Below are 19367 nucleotides of genomic sequence, written 5' to 3' on the forward strand. Positions count from 1 at the left end.
TTCATTTGCAGCCAAATTTTTTCCCTGCGAGCATCCTTTTGAGGTCTGAGAACAACAAAAAGTCGCTGGGGCCAGATCTGGAGAATACGGTGGGTGGGGAAGCAATTCGAAGCCCAATTCATGAATTTTTGCCATCGTTCTCAATGACTTGTGGCACGGTGCGTTGTCTTGGTGGAACAACACTTTTTTTGTTCTTCATATGGGGCCGTTTTGCCGCGATTTTGACCTTCAAACGCTCCAATAACGCCATATAATAGTCACTGTTGATGGGTTTTCCCTTCTCAAGATAATCGATAAAAATTATTCCATGCGCATCCCAAAAAACAGAGGCCATTACTTTGCCAGCGGATTTTTGAGTCTTTCCACGCTTCGGAGACGGTTCACCGGTCGCTATCCATTCAGCCGACTGTCGATTGGACTCAGAAGTGTAGTGATGGAGCCATGTTTCATCCATTGTCACATATCGACGGAGAAACTCGGGTGTATTACGAGTTAACAGCTGCAAATACCGCTCAGAATCATCAACACGTTGTTGTTTTTGGTCAAATGTGAGCTCGCGCGGCACCCATTTTGCACAGAGCTTCCGCATATCCAAATATTGATGAATGATATGACCAACACGTTCCTTTGATATCTTTAAGGCCTCTGCTATCTCGATCAACTTCATTTTACGGTCATTCAAAATCATTTTGTGAATTTTTTTTGATGTTTTCGTCGGTAACCACCTCTTTCGGGCGTCCACTGCGTTCACCGTCCTCCGTGCTCATTTCACCACGCTTGAATTTTGCATACCAATCAATTTTTGTTGATTTCCCTGGGGCAGAGTCCAGAAACTCATTATCAAGCCAAGTTTTTGCTTCTACCGTATTTTTTTCCTTCAGAAAACAGTATTTTATCAAAACACGAAATTCCTTATTTTTCCATTTTTTTCACAATAACAAAAGTTGCTTCACAAAAGACGCTCTATCTCACAAACTAATTGACTTACAGACGTCAAATTTTGACACGAATCATTTGAAGGTTGGTACTATATAAAAATAATATGCATTTAATACTAGCGACGCCATCTATGTGTCAGACCGGGGACTTATCAGTCAACCTGTTTAAGTCTTAATTGATTTAATCGATTCAACAAATTTTTTAATTGAAACAAAAATCAATCACAAAAATTATAGTATCAAATAATATTTTATTCGGATCAATTCATTTTTTAATTGAATTTCAATTAATTTCTTAATTGAAATTATTATTTCTGTGATTGTAGACATTTCAACTAAAAATTAATTGGATCAATTAATTTCGTGATTGAAGACAAAAAATATTTTTTGTGTGTATGCTAAAATAGTAGCAGTCAGTGTTTGCTATTATTAGCAGAATTGTTTTTCTATGAGTGTATAATACTATATTAAAACTTATATCGAGTTGTACCTTGACTAAGGGACCTTTCACTCGGTTAAACTATTTTGATTGTCCTTTTAGACAAATCGTCCAAAAGAAACGTTTGTATTAAAGTAGAGCAAAAATTTTTATATAAGAATCGCATAGTGCCAATAAAATCTAAAGCTTTAGGTAAATTTTTAGATTGCGGATTATTAGACTATGCAACTGGCATAAGCAAATAACAATAATTGCATATTATTGATGTGTTTTTGTATGAAACAAAAGCAAAAATGAATATGTGACCAGACAAACTTGACACATAACACGCATCTCGTTTGTTTGATACATCATTTTCAACTGCTATCAATTCGCATAAAGACGCAGTATCTTCCATACACCATTTCCAAAACAAAACATGCATCCTCCTGTAGTTAAAAATGTATTCAAACATTTTATATAATAATTGGATTATTTTCATTTTCAAATTTATTATATAGAGAAATTAGTAAGCAAGGTAATTGTCACAATAAGGATACAAAAGTTTAATTCTCAACTAATTGATTTTTAGTAAAAAAAAAAAATAACAAAAAACTTGGAAGGAGTTCACTTCTGAGAGATTTCACTGCTTATTTCGTTATCAGGCTAACATGAAAAGGTTTCATTGTAAGCGATTTCAAAAAAAAGAAAAAAAATTAAAAACATCTAAATTCAATATGAAATGGTGTAGCCTAGTGAAAGTATAAAAGATAGATTACTTCATTAGTAAGCCTTTAGTTATAAATTAAGTCGTCAAGCTTCATCTACCAAGAATGGTATTAGCGGAGATATTCATATTCCTTGTAACTGTATCAACTGTCTTTTGGTTATGGCTACGCTATCGAAATCAATATTGGAAACGTGCGAATATTCCTTATATAAAACCACATCCTTTATTTGGAAATTTTAAAGAAATTGCTCTGTGGCAAAATGATCCATGTACACATTTTAAAAAATTATACGAAAGTATAAAGGATAATGTTCCTTGTGTGGGCATTTATGTTTTTCATCGTCCTGGATTACTAGTTAAGGATTTGAATTTAATTAAAAATATCCTTATAAAGGATTTCAATATGTTCTCAAATCGTTATTCAGCCTCTGATCCTCATACAGATAGTATTGGTGCAAATAATTTATTTTTTGTTAAAAATCCCAAATGGAAAGAAATACGCGCAAAATTAACACCAGTATTTACCAGTGGCAAAATAAAACAAATGTTTCATTTGGTGGAAGAGGTAAGTGTTATTTGTTTTGTTTTATAGAGACATACATATTTGCCAATATAGTCGTATGTTTATTTTTAATTTGTAACATGTAATTAATGTGTCAGAAAATCTGAAATTAATAAATGCAAAGTTCCTCCTACATTTTAACAAATTTGGTTGCGTGTTAAGATATTAACAGAACTCCGTTAATTTTGTACATGTGTGTCTATTTATTGGTGAAACTTTAATAATTTTGTGTTAGAAGACACACTTTTGTAATTGCTTAGAGGTCATATAAAGAAAAAAATTGAAAAGAAGTTGTTTTGCAAAAAAACTTTATAACGAAGAAAAAATATACACTGAAAACATGTTAAATGGTTTCAAAACTAGACGTTGTAATGAGAAGTAAAACAATCAACTTTAAGTAAATATTTGTCCACAAATTGAAATTTAATTAGACAAAACTATTATTTTTTTGTTTTTTGACTTTTGGAGTTCACAATTGGAAACTATTTGGGAAATACAAATTTATATACAGAAAAAAAAATTTTAAAAAAAATTGTCCAAATTTTATTTCTATACAATATTTTGTCAAAATTTTATTTCTATAGGAATTTTTTCCAAAATTTTATTTCTATTGAAAATTTTGTCAAATTTTTATTTCTATAGAAAATTTTGTCAAAATTTTATTTCTATAGAAAATTTTGTCAAAATTTTATTTCTATAGAAAATTTTGTCAAAATTTTATTTTTATAGAAAATTTTGTCAAAATTTTATTTTTATAGAAAATTTTGTCAAAATTGTAAATGTTCAAGTGTGGTTTTTGTTGGGTTTAATAAACTGCCTGAATTTATTCTGATAATTGGTTGATAGTTTTGCTGCAAGTAGAGGATGCTGATGAGGAATGTGGTAATTCCGAAACGTGCGTCCATCCAACCATCTTGCAGTCTATAGGGCTTTGCCCAAATAAATTTGACAAACATTCTTTTCCTCTGTTGGTTAAGCTACTCTTGTAGTTTAGTCAATGTATGGTTTTAAGCTGAAATAAAAAACAACAACAATGCTTAAAGAACAAAACCAACAATAACAAAACAAAACAAATGAAAATTTTATTTCTATAGAAAATTTTGTCAAAATTTTATTTCTATAGCAAATTTTGTCAAAATTTTATTTTTATAGAAAATTTTGTCAAAATTGTATTTCTTTAGAAAATTTTGTCAAAATTTTATTTCTATAGCAAATATTGTCATACTTTTATTTCCAAAGAAAATTTTGTCAAAATTTTATTTCTATAGAAAATGTTGTCAAAATTTTATTTCTATAGAAAATTTTGGCAAAATTTTATTTCTATAGACAATTTTGGAAAAATTTTATTTCTATAGAAAAATTTGTCAAAACTTTATTTCCATAGAAAATTTTGTCAACATTTTATTTCTATAGAAAATTTTGTGAAAATTTTATTTCTATAGAAAATTTTGTGAAAATTTTATTTCTATAGAAAATTTTGTCAAAATTTTATCTCAATATAAAATTCTATTTCTATAGAAAATTATGTCAACATTTTTTTCTATAGCAAATTTTGTCAAAATTTTATTTCTATAGCAAATTTTGTCAAAATTTTACTTTTATAGAAAATTTTTTCAAAATTTTATTTTTATAGAAAATTTTGTCGACATTTTTATTTCCATAGAAAATTTTATCAAAGATTAATTTCTATAGAAAATTTTATTTCTATAGAAAATAAAAAAAAGGTTTATTTTAAACCAAAATTCTATTTTTATAGAAAATTTTGTCAAAATTTTATTTCTATAGAAAATTTTGTCAAAATTTTATTTCTATAGAAAATTTTGTCAAAATTTTATTTCTATAGAAAATTTTGTCAAAATTTTATTTCTAAAGAAAATTTTGTCAAAATTTTATTTCTATAGAAAATTTTGTCAAAATTTTATTTCTATAGAAAATATTGTCAAAATTTTATTTCTATAGAAAATGTTGTCAAAATTTTATTTCTATAGAAAATTTTGGCAAAATTTTATTTCTATAGAAAATTTTGGCAAAATTTTATTTCCATAGAAAATTTTGTCAACATTTTATTTCTATAGAAAATTTTGTCAACATTTTATTTCTATAGAAAATTTTGTGAAAATTTTATTTCTATAGAAAATTTTGTCAAAATTTTATTTCTATAGAAAATTTTGTCAAAATTTTATTTCTATAGAAAATTTTGTCAAAATTTTATTTCTATAGAAAATTTTGTCAAAATTTTATTTCTATAGAAAATTTTGTCAAAATTTTATTTCTATAGAAAATTTTGTCAAAATTTTATTTCTATAGAAAATTTTTTCAAAATTTTATTTCTATAGCAAATTTTTTCAAAATTTTATTTCTATAGCAAATTTTGTCAAAATTTTATTTTTATGGAAAATTTTGTCAAAATTTTATTTTTATAGAAAATTTTGTCAAAATTTTTATTTCCATAGAAAATTTTATCAACATTTTTTTCTACAGCAAATTTTGTAAAAATTTTATTTCTATAGAAAATTTTGTGAAAATTTTATTTCTATAGAAAAATTTGTCAAAATTTTATTTCCATATAAAATTTTGTCAAAATTTTATTTCTATAGCAAATGTTGTCAAATTTTTATTTCTAAAGAAAAATTTGTCAAAACATTTTTTTCTACAGCAAATTTTGTAAAAATATTATTTCTATAGAAAATTGTATTTCTATAGAAAAATTTGTCAAAATTTTATTTCCATATAAAATTTTGTCAAAATTTTATTTCTATAGCAAATGTTGTCAAATTTTTATTTCTAAAGAAAAATTTGTCAAAATTGTATTTCTATAGAAAATTTTGCCAAAATTTTATTTCTATAGAAAGTAGAGGATGCTGATAAGGAATGTGGTAATTCCGAAGCAGCTGTCCGTCCAACCATATTGCAGTCTATAGGGCTTTGCCCAAATAAATTCGAAGAGCATACTTTTCCTGTGTTGGTTAAGCTAAACTTGTAGTTTAGTTAATGCATGGTTTTAAGCTGAAATCAAAAACAACAATAATGATTGAAGAGTAAACCAACAAAATTTTAATTTTCTATAATTTGGACTAAATTTATATTTCTATAGAAAATTTTGTCAAAATTTAATTTCTTTATAAAATTCATGTCAATAGAAAATTTTGTAAAAATTTTATTTTTTTTAATTCTATAGAAAATTTTGTCAAAATTTTATTTCTATAGAAAATTTTGTCAACATTTTGTTTCTATAGAAAATTTTGTCTAAATTTTATTTCTATAGAAAATTTTGTCAAAATTTTATTTCTATAGAAAATTTTGTCAAAATGTTATTTCTATAGAAAATTTTGTCAAAATTTTATTTCTATAGAAAATTTTGTCAAAATTTTATTTCTATAGAAAATTTTGTCAAAATTTTATTTCTATAGAAAATTTTGTCAAAATTTTATTTCTATAGCAAATTTTGTCAAAATTTTATTTTTATAGAAAATTTTGTCGACATTTTTATTTCCATAGAAAATTTTGTCAAAATTTTTATTTCCATAGAAAATTTTATCAACATTTTTTCTACAGCAAATTTTTAAAAATTTTATTTCTATAGAAAATTTTGTGAAAATTTTATTTCTTTAGAAAAATTTGTCAAAATTTTATTTTCATAGAAAATTTTGTCAAAATTTTATTTCTATAGCAAATGTTGTCAAATTTTTATTTCTAAAGAAAAATTTGTCAAAATTGTATTTCTATAGAAAATTTTGTCAAAATTTTATTTCTATAGAAAGTAGAGGATGCTGATAAGGAATGTGGTAATTCCGAAACAGCTGTCCGTCCAACCATATTGCAGTCTATAGGGCTTTGCCCAAATAAATTCGAAGAGCGTACTTTTCCTCTGTTGGTTAAGCTACACTTGTAGTTTAGTTAATGCATGGTTTTAAGCTGAAATCAAAAACAACAATAATGATTGAAGAGTAAACCAACAATAACAAAAAAATTTGTCAAAATTTTATTTTTATAGAAAATTTGGTCAAAATTTATATTTCTATAGAAAATTTTCTCAAAATTTTATTTCTATATAAAATTCTATTTCTATAGAAAATTATGTCAACATTTTATTTTTATAGCAAATTTTGCCAAAATTTTGTCAAAATTTTATTTCTATAGAAAATTTTGTCAAAATTTTATTTCTATAGAAAATTTGGTCGAAATTTTATTTCTATAGAAAATTTTATTAAAATTTTATTTCTATAGAAAAATTTTGTCAACATTTTATTTCTACAGAAAATTTTGTCAATATTTTATTTCTATACAAAATTTTCTCAAAATTTTATTTCTATACAATATTTTCTCAAAATTTTCTCAAAAATTTATTTCTATAGAAAATTTTTGTTAAAATTTTATTTATTTCTTTGTAAGAAAACTAAATTTGGGATTCCGAATATCGGAACATCCTCCATGTTCTGATATGAATTATTTGGAGTAGTGTTTGTCTGTTTCCGCAAATTTCATCGAAATCATAAAAAAACTGTCATGTTGACGAGCTTCTTCGAAATTTCATATTTCTTTTGGTGATTCTTCTTATGTTGTTAACAAATTTAAAAAAACTTCCTGTTTATCTGATCTTACCTTTTATGAATTTTGCATGAACATCCGACTCGAAATAAAATACATAAACAATAATAAATTAAAGAAACATTTTTTAATATGTAATAAAATGTTTACTTACCCTTTAGAGGTGTGCGCGTGAGGGAGTTTTCACGCACGCTCACGCACGCTCCCAAATTCAAAATGTCATTCACGCACAATCACGCACGCCTGTTTTAGAATTGCTCACACTCACGCACGCTCACGAATGAATTCGTAACATTCACGCACGATCACGCACGCCCGTTTTTGAATTGCTCACATTCACGCACGCTCACGAATGAATTCGTAACATTCACGCACGATCACGCACGCCCGTTTTGGAATTGCTCACACTCACGCACGCTCACGAATGAATTCGTAACATTCACGCACGAAGGTTTTTATTGATTCTCGCTCACTCACGTTCACGAACCAAAATCCTGCAAAAATAAACACTCACGATTGCAGAATAGTGACTACCCCACGCTCACGACGGGATATATCAACTCACGCATGTTCACGAACAACAAACTTATTCACGCACACTCACGATTCGAAAAAAAACTACTCACGCACGTCCACGAACAATGAAACGTACTTCCACACACTCACGATTCATAAAAAAACTATTCACGCACGCTCACGATGTAAAATGCAACTCACGCACGTTCACGACTATTATACTTACAAAACAAACGAAAAAATGTAATTCACGAATGAGTACGAACTTAAAAACTTACTCACTCTCGCTCGTGATACAAATGAGCTACCCACACAAATTCGCCAAAATATTTCTAATTAAAAATCTGAAGTTGAAAACGTACTCAATTAAAAAATTAACAGATACAATTAACATTTTAATCAAATCAAAATATAAATTCAATTAAAATTTGGATTGATTTTGGCCGAAAAACTTAATTAATTTTTAATTGAGGCAATCAATGATTTATAGTGTTATTGTTTACTTATTTTATTTTTTATTATATTATAATTACATATATTATAATTATACTATATAGAATTATTTTTTTTTTACATCTAAGCCAAAATTTAATGAACCAATGAAACCAATTATTTCCGAAAATTATTAATTTTGTATTTGGAAGTATGTTTTCAATTTAAAAATGTAAAAATGTTCAATCATTATTATAACCTTCACCACTACTGTGGTACAGGGTATAATAAGTTTGTGCATTTGTATGTAACGCCAAGAAGGAAAAGTCTGAGACCCATCGTTTAGTATACCGATCGTCTTAGAATTAAATTCTGAGTCGATTTAGCGAGCGGTGTATTTTTGTGTGCAAAGCACAGCTCGCAGTTTTAGTCCGATTGTCCTAAAATTTGGTATAGGGTCCTGTTTCGGCTCATAGACGATCCCTATTGATTTTGGAAAAAATCGGTTCAGATTTAGATATAGCTGCCATATATATTTTTCACCGATCTGGTCATAATTGGCGTGTATATCAACCGATCTTCCTCAAATTCCGTACATCCGAATATTTTATGAGTCTCAAAAAACTTGCCAAATATCAGCCAAATCGGTTCAGATTTAGATATAGCTCCCATATATAGCTTTTGCCCGATTTACACTTATTTTCCCACAGAGGCCAATTTTTTGCTCCGATTTAGTTGAAATTTTGCATAGGGAGTAGAATTAGCATTGTAACTATGCGTGCCAAATTTGGTTGAAATCGGTTCAGATTTAGATATAGCTCCCATATGTAGCTTTCGGCCGATATGAACTTATATGGCCCCAGAAGCCAGAGTTTTACCCCACTTTGCTTAACATTTTGCACAAGAAGAACGTGAATTTCATCGTGAGCGTGAATTTTTCGTGAATGTGAGTTTCTTCGTGAGCGTGAATTTTCTCGTGAGCGTGAATTTTTCGTGAACGTGAATTTTTTCGTGAACGTGAATGTCATCGTGAGCGTGAATTTTTCGTGAATGTGAGTTTCTTCGTGAGCGTGAATTTTCTCGTGAGCGTGAATTTTTCGTGAATGTGAATTTCTTCGTGAGCGTGAATTTTGTCGTGAGCGTGAATTGTTCGTGAATGTGAATTTTTTCGTGAACGTGAATTTTGAGCGTGATTTTGAAAAAAATTTACTCACGCACATTCACGAACAGAATTTGATGTTCACGCACGATCACGCACGACACATTTTTGTTCAGTCCCATTCACGCACATTCACGTGATTTGGTCAAAATTTCATTCACGAATCACGTGACTCACGCGTGAATCACGCGTGTCACGAAAATATCGTGTCACGCGCACACCTCTATTACCCTTGTATTGCATAAGTCTTTTTCGTGATTGCATTGTTGGATATTTGACTTTTGCAGTGTTCTATGAAAGCGATACCGACATGATGCATGGCAGTAATTCATTTTCGAACAGGGCCTACGTAAAGGTTAGTAATAAGAATTACCAAAAATGGTGTCAAATTTGCTACCACCTTTTCGGATAGCTAAAAAATTGTCGCCTCAAAGTTAAAAGTTTACTTACGCATGCAAAATCATTCGATACCAACGATTGTTCCCAAAAAAGATGATTGTTCCCAAAAAAAAGAACCTTTCCTGTTCTATACTACTTTAGAGTAGAGGACAAACCTTTATATAAGTAAAATGCCAAAATCAATGTGCAATGCAATATTCGTTTTCATCTAACAGTTTCAATATATTAAATTAGTATAAAAAAAACGTGATTGTCTAATACATAGATAGAACGGAAGTAAAAAAGAAATATATATGAGAAATATCCTAAAATCTATTTGTGAGTGTGATTCAAGTATATGCAACAATCATAGAGGTGTTTAAGGTCGGAATTCGAAAATGAATACTTAAAAAAAAAGTTCATCAATAAAGTTTGATTGCAAATCGAAATTCAAAACAAATACAATAAAATCTAGAACATTCAATTCCAGCAGTTCTCTCTCTTAGCATCTAGGTACATCTAAATCAAAGATAATCGTAATAATAAAAACTCAACTAAGCATTAAGGAAATTGTTTAGGAATATAGGACGGAGAAAAAAATGACCAAAATAATTGCATGGACACTTTCCACTCTCTCCTAAGTCTTTGTGGTATTGAGCGATGTGTGTTTGTTTGTTTTGGTACTATATGCACTATTCAGCTTTTGTTGGTGTGGAGTCATCACTTGATTCATCATCTGAATTGTCGTCATTGGAATCTTTCTCTTCCTCAACATCAGCAGCTTTGTCCTCATTCTCAATGCCTTGTTCTTCTTCATTTTCGTCTAACATTTCAGTGAGTACAGCAACCAAATGCTGAGCTTCTTCCAATTGTTTGCGGGAAGTATTTAGTTCTTCCTCCAAACCTTCAATGCGTTCGTAGAGACGTTGATTTTCCTCTAGGCTTTGCTCTAAAGCTTCACGACGCTTTTCAGCTAAACGTTCCCAATAATGCTCACCTGGTTTTGCCTCGCCAGTTAAATCTTCGGCTGTAATTTTTTTCTGGCTTGTGCCTGCTTCAGATTTATCGGGACTCGTCTGGGTCTCAGCTGCCCTTGTCTCGATCTTTTTACGCTTGGCATAGTCTGTGCTGGCAGACAATGTCGTTTCAGTGGCTGCTTTAAGACGACTCAGTTTGTCTATTTGTGGGCGACCCGTCAAATTCTCCTTATCTGTGGCTACCCCTTGCAAGACTTTTAGGGTTTTCCTTTGGTTTTTGATATTTTCCTGTTGTTCGGCCGCCGATTCAATCTGGATGAAGACTTTCTTTGCGGAAACGTTGGACATGTTTACAATAGCAATGGTATGTATTTGTTGTTTTAAATAAATTAATCACAATATTGGAACGTTTTGTTTGATCGTTTACTCACGCGCGATCGAAGACGCTTTCATCTGTTGGAATTCAAATTGTTGTGTATTTACGATGATAGATGCATAAATATGGTGGTGGTTTTTCTTTCGTTTGCCTTCAAATGTCAAAAAATCGCGCCATTTTTTCCCCAAATAGTGTGAAGTTAGTTGTAGTTTTCTTTGTTTACATAATTTGGCGAAAGATGGCGCTGCTATTGCTTAAATTTTTTAACCGAATGGAAATAACACGGTCTTATCCAGTATTACTTGTGGGAGCAAAGTGTAAATAATCGATAATAATTCCATTACGCCGGTATGCACCTTGAACGAAAGTTACGCTAGAATACATGGCATGCAACAGAAATTTCCGCAAAGCTACATACCGACTATAAGTTTATCCGGACGAGTGTTCGTGTTGCACATATCCCAAATGTTGGCTACACAATAAGTTATGCTCGAAGACATAATCGGTATTGCTGTTTGTTTATGGGATCGATAACACATTTGGCGATTATTTAGTCATCGCCGCCAATTCGTATCGATTGGCCACACTGTAAGATTCTTTGCGAACACAGACATTCCGTCCGGAAGAACTTATAGTCTAGACGGCTCATTACGAAAATTCCTGCTGTATGTCGATAATAAAGTTCTGTCATGATAATTCCTCGCCGATTTTTCGGTATCAAAAATATCAATGCATTTCTTAAGGTAATGAAAATTTCGTTAGAGCCTTAATGCCCTCTATGCACCTCTAGCTAATACCAAGCATAGGAAATACATGGAAGTACTACCGGAACATAAACGATGTTACCTCTAGTGGAAATATATGGGGCTTCAAGACCGATTGTTTCTGCCATCCAATCGGTTCTTAACATTTATCTTCCATAAGAAATTCTTGGAAGAACTTTATTATGGACATGCAAACGAAATTTCGCATTGTGGATGCCAGTTTTTTCTGAATGCTGAATGGTTCCTTGAGTTTTATGCAAATTAATGTATTTTCTTTTCAGATTGGCCGTAATTTGGATAAGCATTTATGTTCATTAACTGATGTATCAAGAGTCCACGAGGTTAAAGAAATCAATGCCCTCTTTACAACAGATGTTATAGCCTCCATAGCTTTTGGAGTACTTGCAAATAGTTTAGAAGATCCCAAGGGAGAGTTTCGAAGAAATGGAGCCCGTGTATTTGAGTTTACATATCGACGAGCTGCAGAGTTCACATCCATATTCTTTGTTCCTCAACTGGTGAAGCCATTACACTTCAAAACATTCTCCTCGCAGACAAGCGAATTCTTACGAAAGGCTATGACCCACGTTATTGAGGAACGCATGAAATCTACCATGCATCGTAATGATCTCATCGATGTTCTAGTGAATTTCCGAAAAGAGGCTGAAAAGGATCCCACACATTTTGCAAATAATATGGATTTGGTCATAGGGCAGGCAGCTATTTTCTTCACAGCTGGATTTGAAACTTCCTCTGCAACTATGTCTTTTAGTCTCTATGAACTTGCCAAGCATCAAGACATTCAATCACGTCTGAGAGAGGAAATACGTTCTGTATTATTGCAGAGTGAAAATGGTCAGCCCAGCTATGAACAAATAAACGAAATGAAATTTTTACACAATGTTATATTGGAAGTATTGAGAATGTATCCGCCATTGCCTTTTCTGGACAGAGAATGTACAGCACCACAGGGATATTCACTTAAACCATTTTTTGATTTTACTATACCACCCGGAATGCCTATTTATATACCAGCCAGTGCGATTCAAAGGGATGAAAAGGTAAGCGAAGTTCTCGAAGCACTGTATTTTTAAACTCTATTTTAATTTGTACAAGCTTTTGAGGATTTTATATAAAGGTGGGAATTAAGTGCGAGTTTAGCCGCTAATATCGATAACAAATCAGTAAAAACAATATAAAATTATACCTCTTTTATGCCAATTTTATTAAAACTTTATGGGGAATACCCCAAAGCAACTTTTCACATAGTTTATATTATTTATGATGGATTATTAGAGAAAAGTAAAGAATCTTACAATGTGGCCAATCGATACGAATTGTCGTCGATGACTAAATAATCGGTAAATGTGTTAACAATCCCATAAACATGCAGCAGTATCGATTATGCCTTCGGACTTAACTTATAGTGTGGCCAATAGCTGGGCCCATTATGCGCCGCCAAAATATAAGTTTCTCCAGGCCACAGTGCTCGTGTCGAACATATCCCAGATGTTGGCCACACTATAAGTTATGTCCGAAGGCATAATCGATACTGCTGCTTGTTAATGTAATCGATGACACATTTTTTGATTATTTAGTCATCGCCGACAATTCGTATGGATTGGACACATTATAAGATTCTTTACAAATACGGACACTCCGTCCGGAATAACTTATAGTCTGAACGACGCATTAAAAATCAAATTAATCGAATCCGAACTACTATGAGATTAGTTGTACAAACAATCGTACAACCAAACTGACATTTAAATTCAGTGCTCCCATAAGAAATACATTGCAAAACTGTTTTATTGGCACGCCAATGAAATTTCCGTTAGAGGTGCATACAGGGATATTATCTATAGTGACCTTTTGAGCTACAATTAGGAAATTCCTATTATTTACATATATATTCTTTTACAGTATTTTCCAGATCCCGATCGATTTGAACCTGATCGCTTTAATCCTGAGAATAAGCTATACAACAATCTTATGGCCCTTATGCCATTTGGAATTGGACCTCACAATTGTATCGGAGAACGTTTCGGGTTGCTGCAAGCTAAATTGGGACTTATTAATTTTTTGCGCAATCATTATGTGACACCATGTAAGCAAACACCAGTTGAAATGAAATTAAGTCCCAAAGCTATAATTATCCAGTCAGAGGATGGAATTTATTTAAATCTTAATAGAGATCCTTTGATCAAATCGCAATAAAATTTTTTTGTTAAGATTTAAATAATTTTTTATGTATTTGTATAAATTTCAAATAATTCTTAAAATATATATGTACTAAGATTTTGTTACGGAATTTAGTTTTGTGGTTTTAATTATTGGACTCATTATCCATGCCGGTATTTCTATGTTTAATTTTATCCCCATCTCTTCCATAGACTCTTAAGTGACATTATATCAATCGCAAACCAAGAGCAAATATCTTAAATTATTCGAAGACAATAAAAAAATCCTCATCATTAAAACATACCTATTACACTCAAAATTGTGATATCTCTTACCCCTGATAGAGGGAAAAATATTTCCCTCCAACTAAAAGGTACTTCAGAAATTTTCTATAGAAATAAAATTTTAAATAAATATTCTATAGATATAAAATTTTGACAAAATTTTCTATAGAATAAATTTAGAGAAAATTTTCTACAGAAATAAAATTTTGACAAAATTATCTATAGAAATAAAATTTTGACAAAATTTCCCATAAATATTAAATTTTTAAAAAATTTTCTATAGAAATAAAATTTTGACAAAATTTTATATAGAAATAAAATTTTGACAAATTTTTCTATACAAATTAAATTTTGACAAATTTTTCTATAAAAGTAAAATTTTGACAAAAATTTCTATAGAAATAAAATATTGACAATATTTTTTATAGAAATAAAAGTTTAGATATAAAATATTGACAAAATTTTCTATAGAAATAAGATATTGACAACATTATCTATAAAAAACATTTGTAACAAAATTTTCTAAGTCAATAAAATTTTGACAAAATTATCTATAGAAATAAAATTTTGACAAAATTTCCCATAAAAATTAAATTTTTAAAAATTTTTGTATAGAAATAAAATTTTGACAAAATTTTATATAGAAATAAAATTTTGATAAATTTTTCTATACAAATTAAATTTTGACAATATTTTCTATAGAAATAAAATTTTTACAAAATTTTCTATAGAAATAAGATATTGACAATATTTTCTACAGAAATAAAATGTTGACAAAATTATCTATAGAAATAAAATTTTGAGAATTTTTTTTATAGAAATAAAATTTTGTTGTTGTTTTTTTATTATTATTTTTATTATTTCAGCTTAAAACCATACATTGACAAACTATGGTTTTAAGCTGAAATAAAAAAAAACAACAACAATGCTTAAAGAACAAAACCAACAATAACAAAACAAGACGAATGGAAAAAGAAGAGGAAGCACGCTCAAAATAAACCCAGCCAACTGCTCTCAAATCGATGATTTGACAGTGGCATAGGAAAAGAGATAAGTTTGTTTCGAATTTATTTCGGCATAAGCCGGCTAATCATACAAAACCTTTTTTCGGGAGGTTCAAGTGTGGTTCATTGTTGGGTTTAATGAACTGCCTGAATTTATTCTGGTAATTGGTTGATAGTTTTGCTGCAAGTAGAGGATGCTGATGAGGAATGTGCTAATTCCGAAACGTGCGTCCATCCAACCATCTTGCAGTCTATAGGGCTTTACCCAAATAAATTTGACAAACATTCTTTTCCTCTGTTGGTTAAGCTACACTTGTAGTTTAGTCAATGTATGGTTTTAAGCTGCAATAAAAACAACAACAACGATAAAAAATTTTGACAACATTTTCTATAGAAATAAGATATTGACAATATTTTCTATAGAAATAAAATTTTGACAAAATTTTCTATAGAAATAAATTTTTGAGAAAATTTTCTATAGAATTAATTTAGAGAAAATTATCTATAGAAAACAAATTTTGACAAAATTTGCCATAGAAATTAAATTTTGAAAAATTTTCTATAGAAATAAAATTTTGACAAAATTTTCTATAGAAATAAAATTTTGACAAAATTTTTTTACAGAAATAAAGTTTTGACAAAATTTTATATAGAAATAAAATTTTGACAAATTTTTCTATAGAAATTAAATTTTGACAAAATTTTCTATAAAAATAAAATTTTGACAAAATTTTATATAGAAATAAAATTTTGACAAATTTTTCTATAGAAATTAAATTTTGACAAACTTTTCTATAAAAGTAAAATTTTGACAAAATTTTCAATAGAAATAATATTTTGACAATATTTTCTATAGAAATAAAATTTTGATAAAAATTTCTATAGAAATAAGATATTGACAATATTTTCTATAGAAATAAAATTTTGACAAAATTTTGTATAGAAATAAAATTTTGACAAAATTTTATATAGAAATAAAATTTTGATAAATTTTTCTATACAAATTAAATTTTGACAATATTTTCTATAGAAATAAAATTTTGACAAAATTTTCTATAGAAATAAAATTTTGACAAAATTTTATATAGAAATAAAATTTGACAAAATTTTATATAGAAATAAAATTTGACAAATTTTTCTATAAAAATTATATTTTGACAAAATTTTATATAAAGAAATAAAATTTGATAAATTTTTCTATAGATGAAATTTTGACAATATTTTCTATAGAAATACAATTTTGAGTAAATTTTCTATAGAAATAAAATTTTGACAAAACTATCTATATGACAAAATTTTGTATAGAAATAAGATATTGACAATATTTTCTATAGAAATAAAATTTTGACAAAATTTTCTATAGAAATAAATTTTTGAGAAAATTTTCTATAGAATAAATTTTGAGAAAATTTTCTATAGATATAAAATTTTGACAAAATTATCTATAGAAATAAAATTTTGCAAAATTTCCCATAGAAATTAAATTTTGAGAAAATTTTCTATAGAAATGAAATTTTGAGAAAATTTTCTATAGAAATTAAATTTTGACAAAATTTTCTATAGAAATAAAATTTTGACAAAATTTTCTATAGAAATAAAATTTTGACAAAATTTTCTATAGAAATAAAATTTTGACAAAATTTTATACAGAAATAAAATTTTGACAAATTTTTCTATAGAAATTAAATTTTGACAAATTTTTCTATAAAAGTAAAATTTTGACGAAATTTTCTGTAAAAATAAAATTTTGATAAAATTTTCTATAGAAAAAATATTTTGACAATATTTTCTATAGAAATAAAATGTTGACAAAATTTTCTATAGAAATAAAATTTTGACAAAATTTTATATAGAAATAAAATTTTGACAAATTTTTCTATAAAAATTAAATTTTAACAAATTTTTCTATAAAAGTAAAATTTTGACAAAATTTTATATAAAGAAATAAAATTTGATAAATTTTTCTATAGAAATTAAATTTTGACAATATTTTCTATAGAAATACAATTTTGAGTAAATTTTCTATAGAAATAAAATTGTGACAAAACTATATATATGACAAAATTTTCTATAGAAATAAGATATTGGCAATATTTTCTATAGAAATAAAATTTTGACAAGATTTTCGATAGAAATAAATTTTTGAGAAAATTTTCTATAGAATAAATTTTGAGAAAATTTTCTATAGAAATAAAATTTTGACAAAATTATCTATAGAAATAAAATGTTGACAAAATTATCTATAGATATAAAATTTTGAGAATTTTTTTTATAGAAATAAAATTTTGAGAAACTTTTTTTATAGAAATAAAATTTTGACAAAATTTTCTATGTCAATAAAATTTTGACAAAATTTCCTATAGTCATTGATTACTGTATCTGTTCCTATGATGTACTGAAGCTTTTATCGGACTTCCGCATACTGAGTAAACCTTTTTCGGACCACATGCCATTATCTATTTCACTCTGCACAGTTTCTGATGTTCGTGAGTCCGAAGAGTTGATTTTGCCTCAGAGCTTGCGTTGGTCACCACAGATACAGGGTCAGTATGTTGCGAAACTTACAAGCCTTTCTGACAGCCATTACCTAGATACAGACTTAAGTATTCAAGATAAGGTGGACATTTTAGTTGGCAAGATTCATTCTGCGGTAGGTCCCACCCCTCGTAAGAGATTTTTTGAACCTAAGAACAAATGGTACGATTCTAAATGTGAGAAATATCGCAGAGACATGTTTCGGAGACTTGATAAGTACCGGGTTTCTGGTTCTGATGTGGATAGAAAATCTTATATAGATTCCAGAACTAGATATAGAATTTTATGTACGGAGAGAAAAATTGCTCATCAAAATAGAAACATCGATAGACTAAATTTTGTTAAGGATAGTAGGGAATGGTGGAGGATTACCAACTCCATTAAGGGTATCGCACATAAGCAAAACAATAATTTATCTACTACTGACTTCTACGGTTATTTTAAGTCTCTTCTCGGTGCTTCTTTGGAGCGTGATATTTTTTGGTGTGAGCGCAATCATATTGATCCGTGGCTGGACCCGCCGTTCGAACTCAGAGAGCTCATTATGGTATTGGGGAAGGCTAAGCATAATAAGGCCCCAGGGCTCGATAGAATCTCCTATGAATTTTACAAATATGCCCCAACTGAATTTCTGAATGAAATGTTATTTCTTTTTAACCAGATTTTCTTGTTTGACGACATACCTGCTTCTTTTCTTTCTTCCATATTAATTCCGCTTTTTAAAAAAGGTGACGTTAATACATTGTCTAACTACAGAGGCTTGTCACTACTGGATACCATCTACAAATGTTTCACTGGTATACTCCTAAACCGAATCGACAGCTGGCTTCATACGAACGGTCGTCTTACTGAATTCCAAGCTGGCTTTCGCAAGGGTTATTCGACTGTGGATAATTTATTCTGCTTAGAATCTATAGTCCGTTTACATTTTCTTTCGGATAAAAGAATTTACGCTTTCTTTGTTGATTTTTCCGCGGCGTTTGACAAAATTCCGCGTAATCTTCTGTTCTACAAACTCAGCCAGATCGGTATTTCCTCCAAGTTCCTAAACATATTGCGAAAGTTATACGAGAATACGTCGTGTCGAGTCTGGGACGGATCATATCTATCGGAGCCTTTTCATGTCACATGTGGTGTCAAACAGGGATGTCTTCTAAGCCCTACCTTGTTTTCGATTTATCTCAAGGATCTTCCAGACTTTCTGTCACATGGTGTGTCAATTGCTGGTACTTCAATCAAAGTCTTAATGTATGCCGACGACATTGTCCTACTGTCGGATTCTCCATCAGAATTACAAATTATGATTGATGAGCTTTTTTCGTACTGTGCCTTGTGGGCTTTAGATATAAACCTTAACAAGTCCAAGATAATGGTTTTCAGGAAAGGCGCTAGAATCAGTAGCAATATGGGTTGGTATTATGGTGAGCAACACATCGATATTGTTAACGAATATAAGTATCTAGGTTTTCTTGTGACTTTCAACCTATCTGCTAACAAACATCTTGATCAGAAACTTATATCTGCCAAGACGGCAATTAACGCTAATTGGTTAAGCTACATCTACA

At 29.1% G+C, this 19367-nt stretch overlaps 2 protein-coding genes across 2 annotated transcripts; one reads left to right on the forward strand and one right to left on the reverse strand.

The window, feature by feature from the left end:
* The first annotated feature begins 2148 nt into the window (after positions 1-2148).
* Positions 2149-14109, forward strand: LOC142241258 (cytochrome P450 6g1-like). Its single transcript, XM_075312993.1, has 3 exons — positions 2149-2651; positions 12080-12859; positions 13722-14109. Exons 1-3 carry the CDS (start codon positions 2190-2192, stop codon positions 14013-14015), a joined length of 1536 nt encoding a protein of 511 aa, XP_075169108.1. The 5' UTR covers positions 2149-2189; the 3' UTR covers positions 14016-14109.
* On the reverse strand, positions 9900-11288 carry geminin (geminin DNA replication inhibitor). Its single transcript, XM_075312995.1, has 2 exons — positions 11090-11288; positions 9900-10981 (listed from the first exon to the last, which is right to left on the reverse strand). The coding sequence occupies exons 1-2, from the start codon at positions 11109-11111 to the stop codon at positions 10374-10376; spliced, it is 630 nt and encodes a 209-aa protein (XP_075169110.1). The 5' UTR covers positions 11112-11288; the 3' UTR covers positions 9900-10373.
* Positions 14110-19367: the final 5258 nt, after the last annotated feature.

The sequence above is a fragment of the Haematobia irritans genome, chromosome 5 (genome assembly GCF_050003625.1).
Source record: "Haematobia irritans isolate KBUSLIRL chromosome 5, ASM5000362v1, whole genome shotgun sequence".
NCBI classification, from domain to species: Eukaryota; Metazoa; Arthropoda; class Insecta; order Diptera; family Muscidae; genus Haematobia; species Haematobia irritans.